A 19,064-nucleotide genomic window follows, 5' to 3' on the forward strand; every position below is an offset into this window, starting at 1 on the left:
TTAGTGGCAGCGTGCGGGCAGCCATGGTACTGGAGAAGTATCCGAGTGTCCTCCTCCTCGAGGGCAACAGGAAGTGAACTCTGATACTGGGAGTAGCTTGAGCATAGAACTCAAAGCCCACACCCACAGTGGCGTCCTTCCTCCAATAAGGCCACACCTCCTAGTAGTCCCAACTCTCTTTGGGGGCCATTTTCTTTCAAGCCACCACACTTGCTTTTCTTTGTTTGGACAGGGTCTTACTTACTATGTAGCCCTGGCTGACCTAGAACTCACTCTGTAGACCAGGCTGGCCTCAAACTCAGAGGTCCTCCTGCCTCTGCCTCCCCAGTGCTGGGATTAGAGGTGTGCGCCACCACCGCCTGGCTTAGCTTGCTTTCTTATAGCAACCAGAACCACCATGGCGAGAGTGGTATTGCCCCCGTCAGCTTGGTCACCCTGTGTCGAACAAACCAGAACGCACACCACAGCCAACCTGATGAGGTCTTGTCTTACCCGAGGCTCTCTCTTCCAAAATGGCACGGCTGTATCAAATTGGTAAAATTCATCACACACACACATCTCTTCCTTATCATGCTTGGGGTGGGGCCAGGGGCCTTGAGATGTTGCACATGCCTAGTATGTGCCCAACCACTGAGCTATGTTCAGCTTTTCTTTTTCTTTCTTTCCTTCTTTGAGATTGGGTCTCCTCCTCCCTACAGCCTGGATGTCTCAAGCCACCTGTCTCTTGCCGTTTAAGTATCAAGAGTATAGGCATTAACCACCACACCTAGCCTACCAACTCTCTGAAAGGCTCTGTGATTCTCTACAAGGTTTTACAGAAGTTTATGAATGCAGCCCTTTCCCCCACCCCCCTCCCCACCAGCCACACACCGAGTGTGAGCCTAAGTCACCAAAGGCTCCTAGTTTAGAGAAACTATCGACAAGGTTCCTCTTTTGGGGTTGATTGGCGGTCAGAAGCAAGTCTCTAACTCCGTATGCTTTGGCAAGCTAAATTTTTCTTTGAACCTGAGGGAGTGGGGGGAAACTCTGAATTTGGAAGAGCCAAGGCTGCAGGGAGATTCTCCACAGCCATGAGCTCAGTGACAGCCTCCCCGTGGGGGCCTGAAGTGACAGCTGTTCTTATCTTTCAGGGCACCCAGCACTGTGGCTCCGTGAGGAACCCACCATTCACCCCAGGAAGCAAGAAGGACAGCCAACTGGTCCCAGATGGTACTGGAAGCCGCTGCCGGGTGAGTGGAGGAAGCAAGGATCCTGCCAGCTGAATGCTGAGGCCAAGGCGATAGCCTCTGGAAAAGCTGTCGGGGCCACAGAAGCCTGGACACACTTCGAGGTGGTTCCCTTGGGCGAGGAACCATCTCGTCTGCACCCTCTGGGCATCCTGTCTCCCAGGTGCCCCGGAAAAGCAGCTATAGCCAAAACAACAAGGAATTGCTTTCCCCCCAGCCACACGGATCTGAAGCAGGCCCCGTCTCTGCTGCCTGGCACTCTGTCCAGGATCTTGTCCTGCACACTTCACACGCTAGGCTCCTGTCCCTCATTCCCACCATGCTTACAGGCCACCTCCTGTGTGTCTGCCACCCTCTGCATCTCTTTGCTCTGAGACCCCGCAGGCCTGCCCCTCCCTTGCTTAAGCATCTTCTTGGGATGAAGACCGGTGATCTCCATGTGTTACCCTAAGTGCTTCCAAGCACACTCCTGGCTAAATCCACCCACCCATCTTTAGCTCTGGTAGGTGCCTGCCTCTTCTTGAACTCACTTTAAAGGACTGTGGTAAGGCATCATGGGTGCATGTGTGCTAGCTCACACTAGTTCACGCCAGCTCATACCGGCACCATGGCACCATGGCACCATGACACTGCTCTAAGACAAGAGACTGTTCTTTTCTTATGATGTGGGGTTCCTTCCCCCAGCTTTTTCTTCTCTCTTCAAACTGGGCCTACAGGAGGAGGAAGCTAGCTTACCATGGCTGTGGGTGATGGGTTTCCAGACCGTAGTTAACGGTGCTGCCGTGGCTGATGACCAGAAGTAACGACTGGACACCCACTCTCTACTCTATGGCAAAGACTCAGTAATTGAGCCCCCATGGGGACAGAATAGGTTAATGGATGGGACAAAACCTTGGAAAAACATGTGGCTCCTGGGGGTGGGGGTCCAGACAGCACTTGAATTGGCTTGGTGATGTCACTGAGGACAAACACACAAACACGGTACAGAAAGCCTCGAGTGGGAGGCTCTGTCCCTTTTCATCCCTGTGAAAGTCGGAAAATACAGGAAATGGGGCTGGTCCTGAGGAGGCAGTCCCCGGCCTGCGCTCCCCATCTCCAGGGACCCTACCAGAGCTTCCTGTCCCCTTCGGATCCTCATCTGCACCCCACAGGCCAGGCACTGAGCTCACGGAGCTCCAGACCCGTGCAAACAGGCTGCGGCTGCTGTATTTGCCCTGGGGCGGGCTCCCCAGGGGCTCCCTGGGCGGGTCCAGCATCACCCAGGCCCCGCCCGCAGAGGCAGCTCCAGCATGGACTTAGATGTGACTGTGTTGTGTGCTCTGATCAATTCCAGATTTCTTCCCCTGAACTCCAATAACTTGTTCTGGCTTAATAGTGTTTGACTGGCACACGCTCCCTGTGAGACCAACTTTCGGGAAGGAAAATCAATGGCTTAGCAGCAGGCCTGGGGCACGGCAGGCCTACTTCACTAATGTGGGCTCGGTCAATTCAGGATGAGCTGTCGGCATCGCGTCGGACTCTGGCGTGCAGTGAGATGCCTAGCAGTGGCTCTGAATTCTCTAACCTGGACAACTGGGGACAGCTGAACACACTCAGCGACCAAGGCAGGGAGCGCACTGTCTCTACCCAGGACCTCCATACCCTTCCTTTGTGCAGTTTCTGCTCTGCGCTCCTACACTGTGGCGAAACACTCGGTAACCGAGACACACTTTCCCGCCTTGTCACAGGAGGCCTTGCACAGTCACCAGTGTCCTGGCCTTCTCTGAGACTGAGGGCATCCTTAGAAACATCTGGTTGGTGTCCCTTCCTGGTTGGCCTTGCTTTGGGAACGAGTGTGGTGTATGCCGTCGCTCTCCCTCCCTGGGAGCCCTCACCTTGAGGTCTGGGACGCTGTAGCCTTTCTTGAGGGTGATCTGGAAAACGTCCAGGGCACTGATGTAGGCAGCCAGGCGTGACAGGCTCTGCTTCCCGCTGCCGCCCACACCCACCAACAGGGCATTTCCCCGGGGAGACTCCAGGATACGGTTGATCTTGCAGACATGGGCCACAGCGTCCTCAAACAGCACCTGGAGAGGCAGGAGGGGCCGTGAGAGCCACCCGTTTGGAGGGCACACAGGCCCTTGCTAAGGTCAGAGTGCCACCCCTGTGGAGATCACAGACTCCCATGATCACATGACTGACCACTTGTGGTCAGAGGACGGTCAGCTGCATGGGTCAACCCCATGGAGAGCATAGACTCTTGTGCTAATCCCCAGTAGGTACTAGTGGCTTGCACCCCTGTTGAACTATGGTTTCAAATGTGGTTTTGTTCATAAATTACACTTGGGACAGATATGCATGAAGGAAACACCACAGCAGTTTTGGGCACCCGCCAGGGCCCACGGTAAAGTCACCATGAGGATAAGGGTTACTGTGGGGCAGCGACTCAGGAGATCCATGCCCCGGGCCCTTGTCAGGGCCACTGGCTCCAGTGCTACTCACGAGGTTCATGACTGCGTTGACCTCATTGTAACTGTCCAGGACATCCACGAGAAGTTTGTTCAGGTGAGTCACGTCCATGACGGGGAAGTATCTGGGGTCACCAATCCCTTGGGCAAAGTGGCAGAAGATGTTGGGTTTGGCGAATATGTGTTCCTCTCCGAGATCCTGGAGCCAAAAGGACATGCAGCTGCCTGACAATGGTCACCACACCAACCAAGAGGGCCCCATGAGGCCTGCAGGAGGCTGGGCCATGTCTCCAATGAGTCACACCATGACTGTCAGCCCTTGCAGGCCACTGGACACTTGGCTTCCATGGGCTGGTCCACGATGCGAGATGAATGGATCAAGAGCACACGGGACATGCCAGCAGGTGACAAAGACCGAGGCCGCTGTGCTCTGTGCTACAGGTGGAGGGCAGGAAGCCACTCTCTCTGAATGGCTAGTTCTTTCTTTTAAAGATTTTATTAGCATTTGTAAGCTGCCATGTGGGTGCTAGGAACTGAACCTGGGCCTTGGGAAGAGCAGCCAGTGCTCTCAACCTTTGGGTTGATGGGTGTGTGTGTATCCTTCTGTATATATGTTTCTCTAATTGGTTGATGAATAAAACACTGATTGGCTCATTAGCCAGGCAGGCTAGGCTAGGAGATAAGGAGAATTCTGGGAAACGTAGGCAAACGGAGTTGCCATGTGAGCCCGGGAAGAGGGGACACACCGGCCAAAGGCCACGTGGAAATACATAGATTAATGGAAATGGATTAATAATTAAGACAGAGCTAGCCAATAAGCCCAAGTCACCGGCCAACAGTTTTATAACTAGTATAGCGTCCATGTGTTCATTTGGGGCTGAAGGGCAGCAGGACAAGCGGGGATGGAGAACCTTATGCTACACTGGGCCATCTCTCCAGCTCTGGCTAATTCTTTTTGACTGGATCCACTGACACATGTTGGCGTCCTTACATGGGTCTCCCTGTCTCCAACAAAGGGCCTTCCCAGAGGCTGTGGGCATCCTTAGTCCTGGACACTGAACTGTCTGTGGGCACAGCAGGGGGATCTGGTGGCTCAACTTACATCAAAGAATTTCTTGATGGATGCAACGGTGACTCTGCCCAGTGTCTCCTGGTCTCTCTCATCAACCATCTTGTCTCCGTATACCCGCTCAGCCTCATGCAGCCAAAGGCGGACAAGGTCCAGTGGGGTCTTTAGAATCTCAGCCGTGGAGAATAAGATGCCCTGTCAGACACACGGTGCATGGTCAGCCCTGCCCCGGAAACGCCCTGCATGGTCAGCCCTGCCTCCACTCTGGATGGCCAGCAGCTCTGCCTAAGCTGTGAGATCAAAGGCAACCGCTGCATTTGGAAGGGATGTGGAAGTGACTAGAGAGTGATGCACTAAGCTACCCTGTGGCTTCTGCTCGGGGCCAGGAGATCCATTCACTGTGGAGGTCACAGGCAGCTCAGAGGCTGGAGGGTGTGTCTGTATCCTGGGAGTCATGGGGAGTTTCCTCCCAGGGCAGGGTTAGGGGTTCATTGTCCAATGAGGAACACAGTAGAGAAAGGACAGGAAGGCCAGTTGTGATTGGGTGCATTCAAGGTGGTGGTATGGGCATTGGCAAGGGCCAGGTTTTAAAAAGCTGTGTGCAGAGGCCACAACTCAGGCTCTGCAGCAGGCAGTGTAGGCCCATCCAGGGGAGGATTGGGTCCTGGCAAGCCCAGACAGGTTTGGGCAGGTGCTAGCCAGAAGGCTTCTATTTGCCAAGCCCTGCCCGCCGGGCCCTGGGACCATCGTGGTAGGGAGACAGCCCCTGTATTTACGGAGCTTGCGTTCCGCTGGGGAGAGTACCACAGCAAGATAGCGGGATGGACGTGGGCTGTGCAGAGGCCTGTGCAAGGCCGGGACCTTTGAGCTGACAGCACCATTTAACCTCAAACTTTGGGAAGACATGAGCTGAGGAGATAATGGGCGCATAAACGGCCAAACCCAATGCCTGGCTCAGACTAAGCGGCCACTAAATGAGGGAATACGGTTGCCATCACCACATCAGCTTTGCCTCTCCATCCTTCATAGTCTGTGACCATCGTCATCGCATCACTGTTATCATGTGACCTGGTGTCGTCGCTGCCGCCGCCGCCACCCTCCACCCACCATCCTTAGCGTCAACCATCTTTCCCTCCCGAGCGCTACAGAGGAGGAAAGCCCCCATGGACCAGGGAACTGGCCATGGGCGATGTGACATAGAGCTGCGGAGCACTACCTGGAAAATATTGGAGAGGTCCCTGAGGTTGAAGATGTAATGAAACTTAATGGCCGTGGGAAGGAACGTCGTTGCGATTTTCTGGTGCAAGGCTGTTATAGGAGAGAGGCACATCGATTCTTACGGACTCTTAATGGCCTCAGGAAGTGCAGGGCTTAACGTTCCTAAAGCAAATGGACTGCGAAATGGTGACGATTTAACCAAGAAATCTACGCAGCTCTCTGAGGAGGGCGGGCACTCGCTCGCTGCTATTGTAAATCACCCCTCTTCCCCCCCCCACCCCCCCCACCCCCACCCCCACCCCCTGAACAATTGGATTCCATGTCTAAGCTGCAACATAGCACCATTAAAAAAAAATATCGATTCCAAAGAATAGATAAAATATTTACCAGGGGGAAATAGGAAGACCCATGAGCCCACAGAGCAGAAGGGCTCCACTCACTGGCTGGGGAGGACGAGGAGGAGGAGGAGGATGAGGATGAGGAGGAGGAAGAGGAGGATGAGGAGGAGGAGGATGAGGAGGAGGATGAGGAGGATGAGGATGAGGAGGATGAGGAGGAGGATGAGGAGGAGGATGAGGAGGAGGAGGAGGAGGATGAGGAAGAGGAGGAGGATGAGGAGGAGGATGAGGATGAGGAGGAGGATGAGGAGGAGGATGAGGATGAGGAGGATGAGGAGGAGGAGGAGGAGGATGAGGAGGATGAGGAGGAGGATGAGGATGAGGAGGAGGATGAGGATGAGGAGGAGGATGAGGAGGAGGAGGATGAGGAGGAGGAGGAGGAGGATGAGGAGGAGGAGGAGGATGAGGAGGAGGAGGAGGAGGAGGAGGACTCGGCTCACCCAGGGCTGCATTCACTAGCTGGTTGCTCAGCCGCTGGATCACCAAGGGGGCTGAGCGGTATGACAGGTGTTGTGCAAGGATCGTGTTGTAGATGGTGATGAGGGCCTCCTGGCCGGGGAAGCTCACAGCAAACACACAGAAGTGACGCTGCACAGATGAGCATGGGCCCGTCAGGTGGCTCTGAGCTACCAGCTGGAGGCCACGGCTAACCCTGGCTAACCATGGCTAGTCTCAGCGTAGCAGACTCTGCTGCTGTTGTCTAATGTTCTCTGGGGGGGGGCGCATTAATAAAGATGCAGGGAAAAGAATCAACACGAAACAGCCATTCTATGTAAGGCAGCCATGCTCACTGTCCTGAAAAATATTCCCAGGGGCACAGCATGGAGCAGACAGGTCCGGGTGTGTATCCAGGGTCCCTGTGGCCATGGTCCGGGTGTGTATCCTGGGTCCCTGTGGCTGTGGTCTGGGTGTGTATCCAGGGTCCCTGTGATCGTGGTCTGGGTGTGTATCCCTGGGTCCCTGTGGCCGTGGTCCGGGTGTGTATCCAGGGTCCCTGTGATCGTGGTCTGGGTGTGTATCCCTGGGTCCCTGTGGCCGTGGTCCGGGTGTGTATCCTGGGTCCCTGTGGCCATGGTCTGGGTGTGTATCCCTGGGTCCCTGTGATTGTGGTCTGGGTGTGTATCCCTGGGTCCCTGTGGCCGTGGTTGGGTGTGTATCCTGGGTCCCTGTGATCGTGGTCTGGGTGTGTATCCTTGGGTCCCTGTGGCCGTGGTTGGGTGTGTATCCAGGTCCCTGTGATCGTGGTCTGGGTGTGTATCCCCGGGTCCCTGTGGCTGTGGTCTGGGTGTGCATCCAGGTCCCTGTGGCTATGGTTATTTGGAAAGATCAGCCTGGGCATGGCTGCAGACATAATACATGAAACCCTGCTAAAATTGGACCTCAGACACCCCACAATAATTCTGAGATTTAAGTCTGTCTCCAGTGTCATAGGGGAAATGCTTATACCAAAAAGGTATCCGTAGATTGCATCTGAAACCCAGGTGCAGCTGGGTGCCTGTGAGACCAACCCGGGACCTTGTGCTGTTTAGTCAAGTGTCCTTCAAGGCTGCAACTCCAACCTTTGGGGGCCCGAGGCAGGGCCAGCAATGCAGCCCGCCTTACCTTCAACTCTTCTACACCCCTCCCTGCGGTCATAAGGAGGGCTGGCTGGCCGGCCCCTCCTCCTCCCTGTTTCCCTCAGTTTCCTGACTGGAGGCTGCCTGCCAAAAGGCTGGGGAGTTCCCTGAAGCATGCCCGCCCAAGCTCTAACAACCCCAACCCAAGGCCAGAGCTGCCTCAGCCTTCAGCAGCCTCAGGGCACTGTTTGACCTCTGCTTACCTGTAGTCTGGGGTCAATGGTGAAGGAGCCAGAAGTAGGGTTCATGCAAGCCACATACTGACAGTTGTGGACGTCCTTTAGTGTCAGTTTCTGCCTGTCATACCTGTGGGGGGTGTGACCATTGCACCGCAGGCCCAGAGACGCCCCCCCACCCCCTGCCCCGTTCCCTGAAGGACCCTGAGTATCTAAGGCAGACAATTGGAGGAGAGTGGCGGCATGAGGCAGCCAGCTGTACGCTGTGCCTCGAGGGGAGCTTGGGAATGGACAGCAGGGGCAGCTCTGGGGCGTGGGGGGGGCGGGGGGGGGGAGGCAGGCGGTTGGCCCAGGTTGGACTGGATAAGGACTCAGTACCCTGCAACTCCTGCCTTCACTCTGCACCATTGCAAGGATGCAGGCGCCTGTGAGAGCGCCTGCCGTGTAGCAAGCCAAAACTGCTTCCCGCCCCATGAGTGCCTCTGCGTGCGCACATGAATGCACTAGCACATGAGTGCACTAGCACATGAGTGCACTAGCACATGAGTGCACTAGCACATGAGTGCACTAGCACATGAATGCACTTGCACATGAATGCACTAGCACATGAATGCACTTGCACATGAGTGCACTTGCACATGAGTGCACTAGCACATGAGCACACTAGCACATGAGCGCACTAGCACATGAGCGCACTTGCACATGAGCGCACTTGCACATGAGTGCACTAGCACATGAGTGCACTAGCACATGAATGCACTAGCACATGAATGCACTAGCACATGAATGCACTAGCACATGAATGCACTTGCACATGAGAGCACTTGACAAAGCGTCTTAATTATGTGACCCAGGCTGTCTTTGGACTAGTGGTAATTCTCCCGCTTCAGCCTCCTGAATGCTGGGATCATGGGCACGTGCCACCGCGCGGACACCCTATGTTTTTTGAGAGGGCGTGTCACGTACCCTCGGCTGGTCTCTAACTCCCTGTGCAGCCAAGCGTGACCCTCAACTTGTGATCCTCCTGCTCCTACCTCCCAAGTGCTGGGATTATAAAAACAGGCGTGGCTAGGACAGGCCTGAACCCTGGGCCTCTCGCATGCCGGGCAAGGCAAGCGCTCTACCCACTGAGCCATGTCCCACAGCCTCTCTGCTTGTTGGTGACACCATTAGGGGAGTTGAGCACTCTGAGATGTCACCGTCCTGATATGAGGCTGTGCTGTACCTCTTTGTGTGATTCCCACTTTTTTCTCCCTCTGGCTGTTGCCCCGTGGTAGGGCCCAGGCTTGCTGGTGTCCCCCAGAGGGCTTCTCCACCAACCAAACGACTGGCGACAGTGTTAGTCACTGGGGAGCAAAGCCCCTGCTTTGCTCTGTCACGTTTTGCCCTTCCCAGCCCCTGCCACCCCCTTCACAACCTGGAGACTGTGTCTGTGGGTCGGGCACCAAAAATGCCTTTTCCTGACACTTCCTGACGTGAGTGACTGCCGTAGGACCCCTTTGCCCCTGCCACCGCAGGCCACCTGGACCTCATCTGCGGGGAGGGTTTGTCACACTGTGTGCGTGCGTATTTGTGGAGGTGGCACAGGACAGGCTGCAGGAGATCGGTTTCTGCTTCCACTGGGACCAAACTCGGGTTGTCGGCCTTGGACCCGAGTGGCAAGCCATGCCCAGCCGCCTTGCTGGCGCCTAAAGGGATCTTTTGCAACCTTATTAGAGCCACCCCTCCCCCCTGTTAAGTTTCTTCAGAGAAGGCGGCAGGTGTGGATCACCCAGCAGCAGAGTCCGGAGTCTCAACAGGGGTCCATGTGGGGACCAGCACTCAGCACTCCCAACAGCTCCCAGCTCCCAGCTGCCCAAAAGGGGCATCTTTGACCCGTCAGGGGCTCCTCTGTGATGGACCTGGGGCTTTCCCTCAGAGCTTTCCCTGGGTCCACAGCAGACGTGGGGCCCTGAGTGAGGACCTATCTGTTCCCCCTTGTACGGGTCTCGGCCGCAGTTACCGGCATGTTTGTGGGGTGGCAATAGCATAGAGCCCGAATGAACCTTCCACTGCCCCAACCCTGCCCCATGACCCCGTGACCCCATGGTCTCCCTGCTGTGTCATCTCCCCCCCCCCCCAACCAGCCACCTGCCACCTTCTCTACTCCTCTGCATGGCTGCCCAGCTCTAGTCCCACCCCCACAGAGATGTGGCCACGCCTCCAAGCTCCTCAGCCCATTCATTGGCCCTCACCAGTGCCCGTGGTCCATGTGCTGTCGGATCAGGGTGTGCGGGGCCACAGTGCCATACTTGTCCACCTCAGGCATGTTCATATCATCGATGAAGTAGATTAGCTTCTTGGTGCCTGGGGGGCCGTAGTTCCTCCCTGACTTCTTTTCCAGAGGTTTCTCCAGCACATCTGAGAAGGACAGAAGGTCGTCCATTACCCATACATCCCGAGCTGGTACCCGTTGGACAGTACAGGGCCCCTACTGTCACCCGTGGGAAGGAGGAGGTTGGAGGCAGAGGTCAGGATCGGGGGGAATGTGCCTGGCTCAGAGAGAGTGGGGTGTTATTGGCAAACGTGGGTCCACCATGCTACACCATCTGCAACACAACTCAGCCTCTCTATCAAAACAGCGTTCAGAAGGGAGGCTGCAGGACCCGTGGTCTGGCTCAACCTTGGTGCCATTCCTAATTGATTGATGGTTCAGCCATCTCTGGGACCCACAATTGATGGGAGATGTCATTCTGTAAATATGTTTCTCTTGTTGGTTAATGAATAAAGCACTGTTGGCCAATAGGAAAGCAAGATAGGCGGGACTAGGAGACTGGGAGGAGAGAGGAAGGAGTAGGGAGGAGTCAAGATGGAGGACAGAGAGAGAAGAATGAAGGCTCTCTCTCTGGTAAGATGAGACCACGTGGGCTAATATTTAAGACAGAGCTAGCCGAAAGAAACTAGTAACTGGCCTACAGCTTTATATCTAATACGGCGTCTCTGTGTGTTATTTGGGGCTGGTGCAGCTGTGGGACCGGACCAGGCTGGCGGAAAAAACCTACTCATGCCACCCAATGACCCATACTGACCACTACTGCAGCATCTGCCCAGGACACTGCTCAGGTGCCTCCATGGGACCTGAAGTCCAGAAGTCCCCAGGTCTAGGGTGGGAGGAGGTGGCAGGGACCGGGACCGGGGAGGTTGTGGGGGGCGGGTGTGAGGATGGGGCCAGGCTCTCTCACTCTGCAGCATGGCCGAGGTCGTGTAGAAGTTGAAGGGCACGGCCTGCACCAAGTAGTCGTCAGTGCTGAGGCTTTCCAGCTTGTCCCCCATCAGCACCGACTTGCCGGTGCCCGCGTTGCCCACCAGCATCACGGGCCACGCCTTCCCCATGAGGAGGTCCATGAAGTACCGGATGCGGATGGTTTCCGTGGTGTGGACTAGAGAGGCCTAGGGGGCAGTAGGGGAGCCGTGGGAGGGGAAAGGGCATGGCTGTCAGGCAACAGGCCCAGTTTCGGCTGCTATACAGGTGCCATTGGGTTTCTAAGCCCCCGCCCGCCTGCCCGCCCGCCAGGCACCACAGTGACTCAGGTGGGAAGGGGGCACTGAGCTCTGCCCCAGGCCACGGCTTTGGGTAAGGTCACCTGCAGCGGGACATCAGGATCCAGCTCAAAGGCAGGCACTTTTTCTGTCCAGGGCAGGAACTTCTTCGTGTCGGGGTCGATGTAGTAGTCAAAAATGGTCCCCTGTGAGGGCAACTTGATTGTTTTAAACTCGTTGATCCACCACTTGCTGAACTCGACTCGATAGTCGATGAGCTGTTGGGAAGGAAAGGAAAAGACAAAGGAAGAGCCAAAGGGCTCAGCTAAGGCAGCTGCAGGGTGGCCCGGTCTGGGTGGGGGGTCCCCGGGGCGCCTGTCACCTGGTCCTGGAACATGGCTCCACCAAAAGCCCAGAAGCAGGCGAACACAAAGTAGAGCTCGTACAGCTCCTTGGGAGAGTCGGGCGGGGCGTTCCTCTCCGTGAGCAGGCACTCCAGCAGGTACAAGATGGTCTGGATGACCGTGATTTCGGGCACGGGGGTGATCCTCTTGAAGCCAACCCTTAGCTTGTCCAGGCACGTGGGCAGGTACTTGTCGAAGAGGATGGTCAGGTTGGCTTTCTCCGACTGCACCTTGCGCCTCTCAATCCAGCTGCTCACCACCCTGAGGGGGGAGCGATGGCTGCTGTCAGTACCCCTCAAGGCTCTCCACATCGCTGGCGGGACGGCCAGGGAAGCAGGGACGGGGCAGCCTCCCGTGTGGCAGTACCAAATGAAGGCACGGTCAGGGCTAGCTACAGACGCTCAGAGGGTCTGGCGTGGGGGACGCTGGGCAGCCTGTACTTCTTCTCTGGATTGGTCCAAGCCAGCTGGGACTGACCGATCCACACCCCACCCCACTTTTTTTTTTTTTTTTTTTTTACTTTTTTTCAACGGTGTCTCTTAAATCCCGAGCTGTCATCAAACTAGGCAGCTAAGGGAGACTTTATCCTGATCCTCCTACCTCCGCTTCTCAAATGCTGGGATTATTGGCGTACAATGACCATGTGGTGCTAGCTGAACCCAGGTAAACACTCAACCCATTGCAATACATCCCCAGTTTCCTGAAAGTCTGCTTCTTAAAAAAAAAAAAAAAAAATCCACGTCATTTTATGTGTTTTGGTGTGAAGGTGTCAGATCTCCTGGAACTGGAGTTACAGACAGTTGTGAGTTGCCATGTGGGTGCTGGGAATTGAACCAGGGTCCTACTGGAAGAGCAGCCAGTGCTCCTAACCCCTGAGCCACCTCCTCTCCAGCCCCCTGACAGTCATTCTTGTTGCCACTCAGGAAGCATCTTCTCCCAGCTGAGTCTGAATCTAATACTAAGGGCTGGGGACTAGGAGATCTAATGAGGTCTCCTGGGGGGGGGTAGAGGGAGGGGAGGCAGCTAAGGATGGGAGAGAAGAGGAGGAGCTGGGGACCCTCACGGCATCATTCAGACCTCTGCACCCAGCACTTAGTGGCTGGAAGCCACATACATACACGCTTATGTAGACAGAGATTTGGTGTCGGTGAGTTGAAGTTGAAATTGATGTATTCCTTGGAAGAGTCCAAGTCCAAATACTAGAGGACCCCTGGGAAGCACTCCAGATTGTATGGAACAGTGTCATGCCTCAGCATGGTTGTGAGAAGCAAAGAAGCTGCAGCCGGCTGCTTGAGTTTGCACGGTGGACCACAGCCAGATGCTGCCTGAGGCAAGTCACTTAATGGCTTTGGGTTCCAGATGCTCTGTCTATAATCGGGTCGTGTTTACATCACCCCCTCTCCAAAGGGCCGTGTGGGCTGCTCTTTTTAAAGCTCATGGTCCTTGGTAAGTGCCAGAGGAGTATCTGCTAAAAGCATAAATAGTGCTGGGCTCCCTCGAGGGTCAGCGAGCTGAGGGTGTGCGTCATTTCCAGGATGCCCGAGGCGTAAGCAGGAAGCTCGTGTTATGAAACATGAGGCCACAGTCCGCAGCCAGCACCCACCGGCCTCTCCACGAGCATGCTGGGATGCTGCTGCTTCCTGCCCTGCTGTGAGGACGGGACAGGAAACCGAGGCCTTGGGCCCCTACGCCTGCATACCAGTGTGGTGGGTAAGCCTTTACTATCTATGTCTCCATGCAGGGCCGAGTGCAGTGTCCCCACATGCAGGTGGCCCTCAGCAGAGTGGGCTGACGTGCAGGTGCGCGTCACACTGCAGCATTGTCTCGATGACGTCATGGATTGCAGTCCCGTGCATGCTGGCTTCCGTCTGTGCACAAACTCAGGCAGGCAGACATACCTGAAGACGCAGGTCAGCCTTCTGACGTGTCCAGGCACTTCTGGCTTTACTCCCGTGGTAACTGGGGCATGCCATTGGTCTATGTCCCCGTGGGCTGGCCGGCTGCTGGCTGGAGCCCTGGCCTCCCCTGTAGCCATCTGGTTGAGGGCTGCTGCTCCATCTGGGGGCCCTGTACCCAGGCTCTCTCTGCTCCTTCAGCAGAACTCGTCCTTGTCTGACTCCTCTGGACACCCCAGGAGTGTCCAGTTCCTGCCTCCACCCTCACAGTCCCTTCTCTGGCTTGCCTGCCTGCTTCCCACGGCTGTACCCCATGACCCCATCTCCTGCATCCTAGGGCCGCCTGTGACTTGACCTCTCCCATCTCTTGGTGTGGCCGTGACTCATCTTTCCTCTTGCATCTCATCTCTATCCAGGCTTCATTTTGGTTCCCTCTTCCTGTCTTCTGTTCTTCCGGAAAACTCAACATTAGTGGCCCTTGCACATAGAGAAGGCACCTTTGTGGGCATGACCAATTATGGATCTCAAGATGGTGGTTGTCCTAGGCTACAGCGGACCCCGAAAATCTGGCGCCTGGCAGAGGGCCATGTGGAGGCAGCTGTGGGTGGCCACGAGCCACCTGGAAATGGTCAAAGTTGGGACCAATCCTGTCCGATAGGCTCCAAGGATCTGGTGTGGCGCCATCGTGTCCTTGGGCTTCTGTGCTCAGCTCTCGGGGGCTGCCTGGCACGCCAGCTACCTCTTCCTTTCAGCAGTGCCAGGAACTGGGCAGATGACCCTGAGGTTCCGTCTGAGCAGCTTCCAGCCCCCTGGTGTCTGGCCAGCTCCTAGTCCTATGGCCTGCCGAGGCTGTCCCTACCTTCTGTGCCCTCTGGAAGGAAGCCTGGCCTCCCGGCAGACACCCCCCCCCCACTCAAGAAGGACAAGGCACTCAAGTATGAGCTTCTGTTTCCTTCTCTCTACCACAGATGTGAGACACCTCAGGCCTACTCCCTGCACCTAAGACTGGTCCTCGCCTTGATGAATAGACCTCCCTTTCCTTGCTGCAGTGCGACCCCCACTCCTCCCCCAGGACGTGGATTCAGAGCTCTTGCAGGCAGCTTTACTTCCAGGGCCTCCTCTGTGCTGGCTTCCATCCCAGTGTCCCACTGGTCCATCTTGAGCTGCCGATGGGTACCTGGCTGCCAAGCCCAGGCCGGCTCCCTTCCTTGCCCGTGTTTGTCTCTCAGCTGTGATCACGCCTGTCAGCTTCCCGAGCCCCTTGCACTGAATCCTCAGGGTGTCTGTAGCTCACCACTGCCCCCTGAGTCTCTTCTGTTTTCTCTTCCAAAGCCATGCGAGTTTGGTGAGGAAAATTAACCTTTGCAATCGTGACCCATGTCTTCCCTGGGAAATCAGCTTCCCCGGCATTCAGGGTTCAACAAGTGTGCATAAAGGATCAACTGGATAGATGGGGTTGGGGGGTTGGGGGTGGGGGTGGGGATAGGTGAATGGATCGATGGGTTAGTGGACAGAGGATGGACAGACAGATGGAAGGATAGATGAGTTGATGATTGGGTAGGTGGGCAGATAAATGGATGGGCAAGTGGATAGGTAAGTGGGTGGTCATTTGAATTGCTGAGTGGGTGGATGGATAGGTGGACGGATAGGTGAATAGCTGGCTGGGTGGGTGAATGGTTAGGTGGACGGATAGATGGGTGAATGGGTGGGAGAATGGATGGATGGATGGGTGGGTGGGTGGATGGGTGGATGGATGGGCGGGTGGATGGACAGGTGGGTAGATGGATAGATGGACGGGTGGGTAGATGGATGGATGGGTGGGTGGGTGGGTAGATGGATGGATGGGTGGGTGGGTGGGTAGATGGATGGATGGGTGGGTGGGTGGGTAGATGGATGGATGGGTGGGTGGGTGGGTAGATGGATGGATGGGCGGGTGGGTAGATGGATAGATGGACTGATGGGTAGATGGATAGATGGATGGGTGGGTAGATGGATAGATGGACAGGTGGGTAGATGGACTGAATGAGTGAATGCTTATTTCCAGCTCAGGTAGTCATCATGAGTCACTGGTTCCTAGAACATGCAAGGATTTCTATTCCAATTGGATCAAGACATTAGCTCCAAGCTACCCCCTTCTGTGTCCCCTGAAGTTTTACTATTTTGGCAATCATTTGGCCACATATCCAAGCAGGGAAATATCAACATCAGATCTCCTGTTCTTTAAGACTTCAAGCCACTCTCTCAAGTCCATGCCTTCCTCACCCCATCCCTATGCCCTTCCCCATCCTCAACCCCATGCCTTCCCCATCCTCATCCCCATGCCCTCCCCCATCCCCATCCTCATCCCCATCCTCATCCCCGTGCCCTCCCCCATCCTCATCCCTATGGTTCACACATTGTCTACAGGCATCGCTGGAACCTCCTTTCTTCCTGCCCTCAGTCTTCATTGGCCATCCATCCCAGAACCTCCCCAATTAAGTGCCAGTCCTCCTCTGGAATGCTGACCTAGATTCTGTACTCCCTGAGTGCTCCCTCTCCGGGGGCAGCCTTGAGTTCAGTCTTTGGGGCAAACAGTATCCCCAGGCAGACCAGCCACCGCTTACCCCAGCACCCCGAGCAGCCAGCTTTTGTGCCAGAGTGTTTCGTCAGCCACCACGCTGCTGTCACCGAGTTTCTCTCGTGTGTCACCCCTTTACTGCAGTGACAGTGAGGTGAGCCAGGAGAGGACACTCTGCTACAGCCCACTGAACACGGGGTGAGGGGGCCCATGGCACTTCTGTGCATGAATGGGTACGTGCAAGCATATGCCACTGTGACACAGCCTGCTGACAGCTCTCTCTGCCACAGTTTGGAATCCAAGAGCCCTGGCCTCACTCACGGGTTCCACCCAAGATCAGCAGGGTTGATGTAGAGTATGCCAGCCCTGGACACAGTGGCTGGGGTGGCTGTCCTCAGGTGGCTGATCTCGAACACCAGCCTCATGGTCCGATTCAAGGGGATCCTCTCATTGCTGGCCAAGGTGAGGACCTGGGGGAGGGGAAGCGAGCCCATTGGTGGGTGGCAGCCTCTAAACGAGGAACAGCCGAGGAGGAAGACACACATAGCCCTCCTTGCCTCCTGCCCCCTGCACGCCTGCCCGGCTCCTAGCCAACACAGACATCCCTTCAAGAACCACCACTCCCTCTTCTATGGGGATCCGTGTGTGTCGTCTTCTACCCACTTCTAGATAGGTCGTGCTATGCAGCCCAGGCAGGTCTCCAACTCATGGCCCTCCTGCCTCGCCCTCCCCGGTGCTGGGAGGAATAATTTTCTCAAGCAGCTTCTACACTATTCTGGAGGCCATCCCTGCCTCCCCAAGCATGTCTCTGTGATGTGCATGTGTGAGTTGGAACATAAGCTCCCCGTCCCCGCGCGGCACACGAGCAGGTTCAGGAGTGCACACATCTGCGTCTTCCATGGAAGAATGCCTTGTGCAGGTGCCACAAGTCTGTAGGTCATGACTTTCTGTGTGGGCTTCCTAGCAGACTCCCTCCCAGCCACCCTGCCCCTCCCCTGTCGGCCGCTGCGAGGTCTCCTGCTGTCCCTTCTCACGGTGGTGACGGGGGAGGGGGGGTGTCTGGCTGGGAACCCGGGAGTCACGCACCTTGTTGTCATCCATGACTGTGTTGAGGGACTCAATCCACATAGGATCTATGTCCCCATCCAGGACAATCCACTTGGGGCCATCGTGTGTGATGTTGGCCAGGTCCCGCATGATGGTGGAGAACAGGCCTGTAGGGGGCAGGCTGGTGACACTCCCGGCCGCCTCTGAGGGGCTGGAAGGCGTGCCAGGCACTCTGGGGCCTTCATCCCTTCATGCCAAGGTGGATCTGACCTGGGCCCTGCACTTACTCCCCCAGAGGCAGCAGGTCCCCATTAGGTCCTCTGCTCTCCCTGGTGCCACCCTCACCCCTGTCCTTCCTTTCTTCCAACCCTCCCACACCCCTTCCCACCTTTACCCCTCTTTTGGGGCCCTTGTGGACAGAGGCCCAACCCTTCGCCTTCGGAGGCGCCCAGCTGGAGGCTGCCACATTCAGCGCAGCGCTATCTGTGGGTCCCCCCCAGGGGTGTGGGGGTCTCTAGCTGGACGTCCTGCCTGCCTGGTGGCACAGGAGCACTGTGTCCTGAGTGCCCCAGCCCTGGCTCCAGCAGCTCTTCTGCTGTGGCATGGGCCCGGGAACCAGGCGGGGCCTCAGAAAGCCTCCCCTGGCTGAACACAGTGACTGTCCCCGAGGGTGAGTCCTTACACACACACACACACACGCACACACACACACACACACCCTACCGTCTTTCCATTCCCTGGTGGCCGGGTTGATGATGCCAAACAGCTCGTCACAGGTGACAGCCTTTGGGTCCAAGTCCACTGCCACCGGCTTCCTCTTCAGGTTCTGATAGGTTTTGTTGAGGGACTTGAGGACCTGGCAAGGGAGGGGGTGGCTCACAATGACGCGGTGTCCTCGGCACCTGTCCCACAGAGCCCGGCTCACAGTCTCCTCTCTGCAGCCCCGGGGGGGGGGTCTGTGAAGTGAGCAGCCGGTGCTGCTGAGTCCCCTGGGCAGTGGTCTAGCCTGGGTGATGGGGGCCGATTGACCCCAGAGACAGAGCCTCAGACTATTCTAGGACCTGGAAAGGCACACGAGCTCTGTTCTCACTACACAAGCAATGCATTGAGAAAAACAAAAGGAACTCAAGGAAACTACTCATGGTTTTTTCACTCAGAGAAAAGGGCTTTAAGGACACTCAAGGCTAGTGTGTGTGTGTTTGTGTGTGTGTGTATGCGCGTGCACATGTGTACATCATGGGTGTATGCAATGTAGAGGCCAGAGGAGGATACCCTTCAGTGTCATCTTTGGGAATGCCATCAGCTTCCTTTTGAGCCAGGGTCTCCCACTGTGCTTGAGTTTACCATTAGGCTAGCTAGGGCTGGTGGCCAGCGAGCCCCAGGGATCCTCCCGGCTCTTTGCGAGTGCTGGGATTAGAAGCACAGGCCTCCAAGCTTGGCTTTTTATGTGGTTCTGGGGACCAGGTCTCCATGCTTGTGAGGCAAGTGCTGT

At 56.1% G+C, this 19,064-nt stretch overlaps 1 protein-coding gene across 1 annotated transcript in view; it reads right to left on the reverse strand.

The window, feature by feature from the left end:
- The window catches only part of Dnah17 (dynein axonemal heavy chain 17), a 109,041-nt gene that overhangs the window by 36,035 nt on the left and 53,942 nt on the right, over positions 1-19,064 (reverse strand). The window contains exons 41-53 of the mRNA XM_051181598.1: positions 18,296-18,428; positions 17,612-17,739; positions 16,847-16,995; positions 12,052-12,334; positions 11,774-11,947; positions 11,372-11,579; positions 10,385-10,550; positions 8,178-8,280; positions 6,799-6,946; positions 5,959-6,050; positions 4,776-4,937; positions 3,708-3,872; positions 3,101-3,292 (exon numbers count right to left, since the gene is read on the reverse strand). Coding sequence (XP_051037555.1) covers positions 3,101-3,292; positions 3,708-3,872; positions 4,776-4,937; positions 5,959-6,050; positions 6,799-6,946; positions 8,178-8,280; positions 10,385-10,550; positions 11,372-11,579; positions 11,774-11,947; positions 12,052-12,334; positions 16,847-16,995; positions 17,612-17,739; positions 18,296-18,428 — 2,103 coding nt within the window. The remainder of the gene's footprint in view (positions 1-3,100; positions 3,293-3,707; positions 3,873-4,775; positions 4,938-5,958; positions 6,051-6,798; positions 6,947-8,177; positions 8,281-10,384; positions 10,551-11,371; positions 11,580-11,773; positions 11,948-12,051; positions 12,335-16,846; positions 16,996-17,611; positions 17,740-18,295; positions 18,429-19,064) is intronic.

This window comes from Phodopus roborovskii, unplaced genomic scaffold (genome assembly GCF_943737965.1).
Source record: "Phodopus roborovskii unplaced genomic scaffold, PHOROB, whole genome shotgun sequence".
NCBI classification, from domain to species: domain Eukaryota; kingdom Metazoa; phylum Chordata; class Mammalia; order Rodentia; family Cricetidae; genus Phodopus; species Phodopus roborovskii.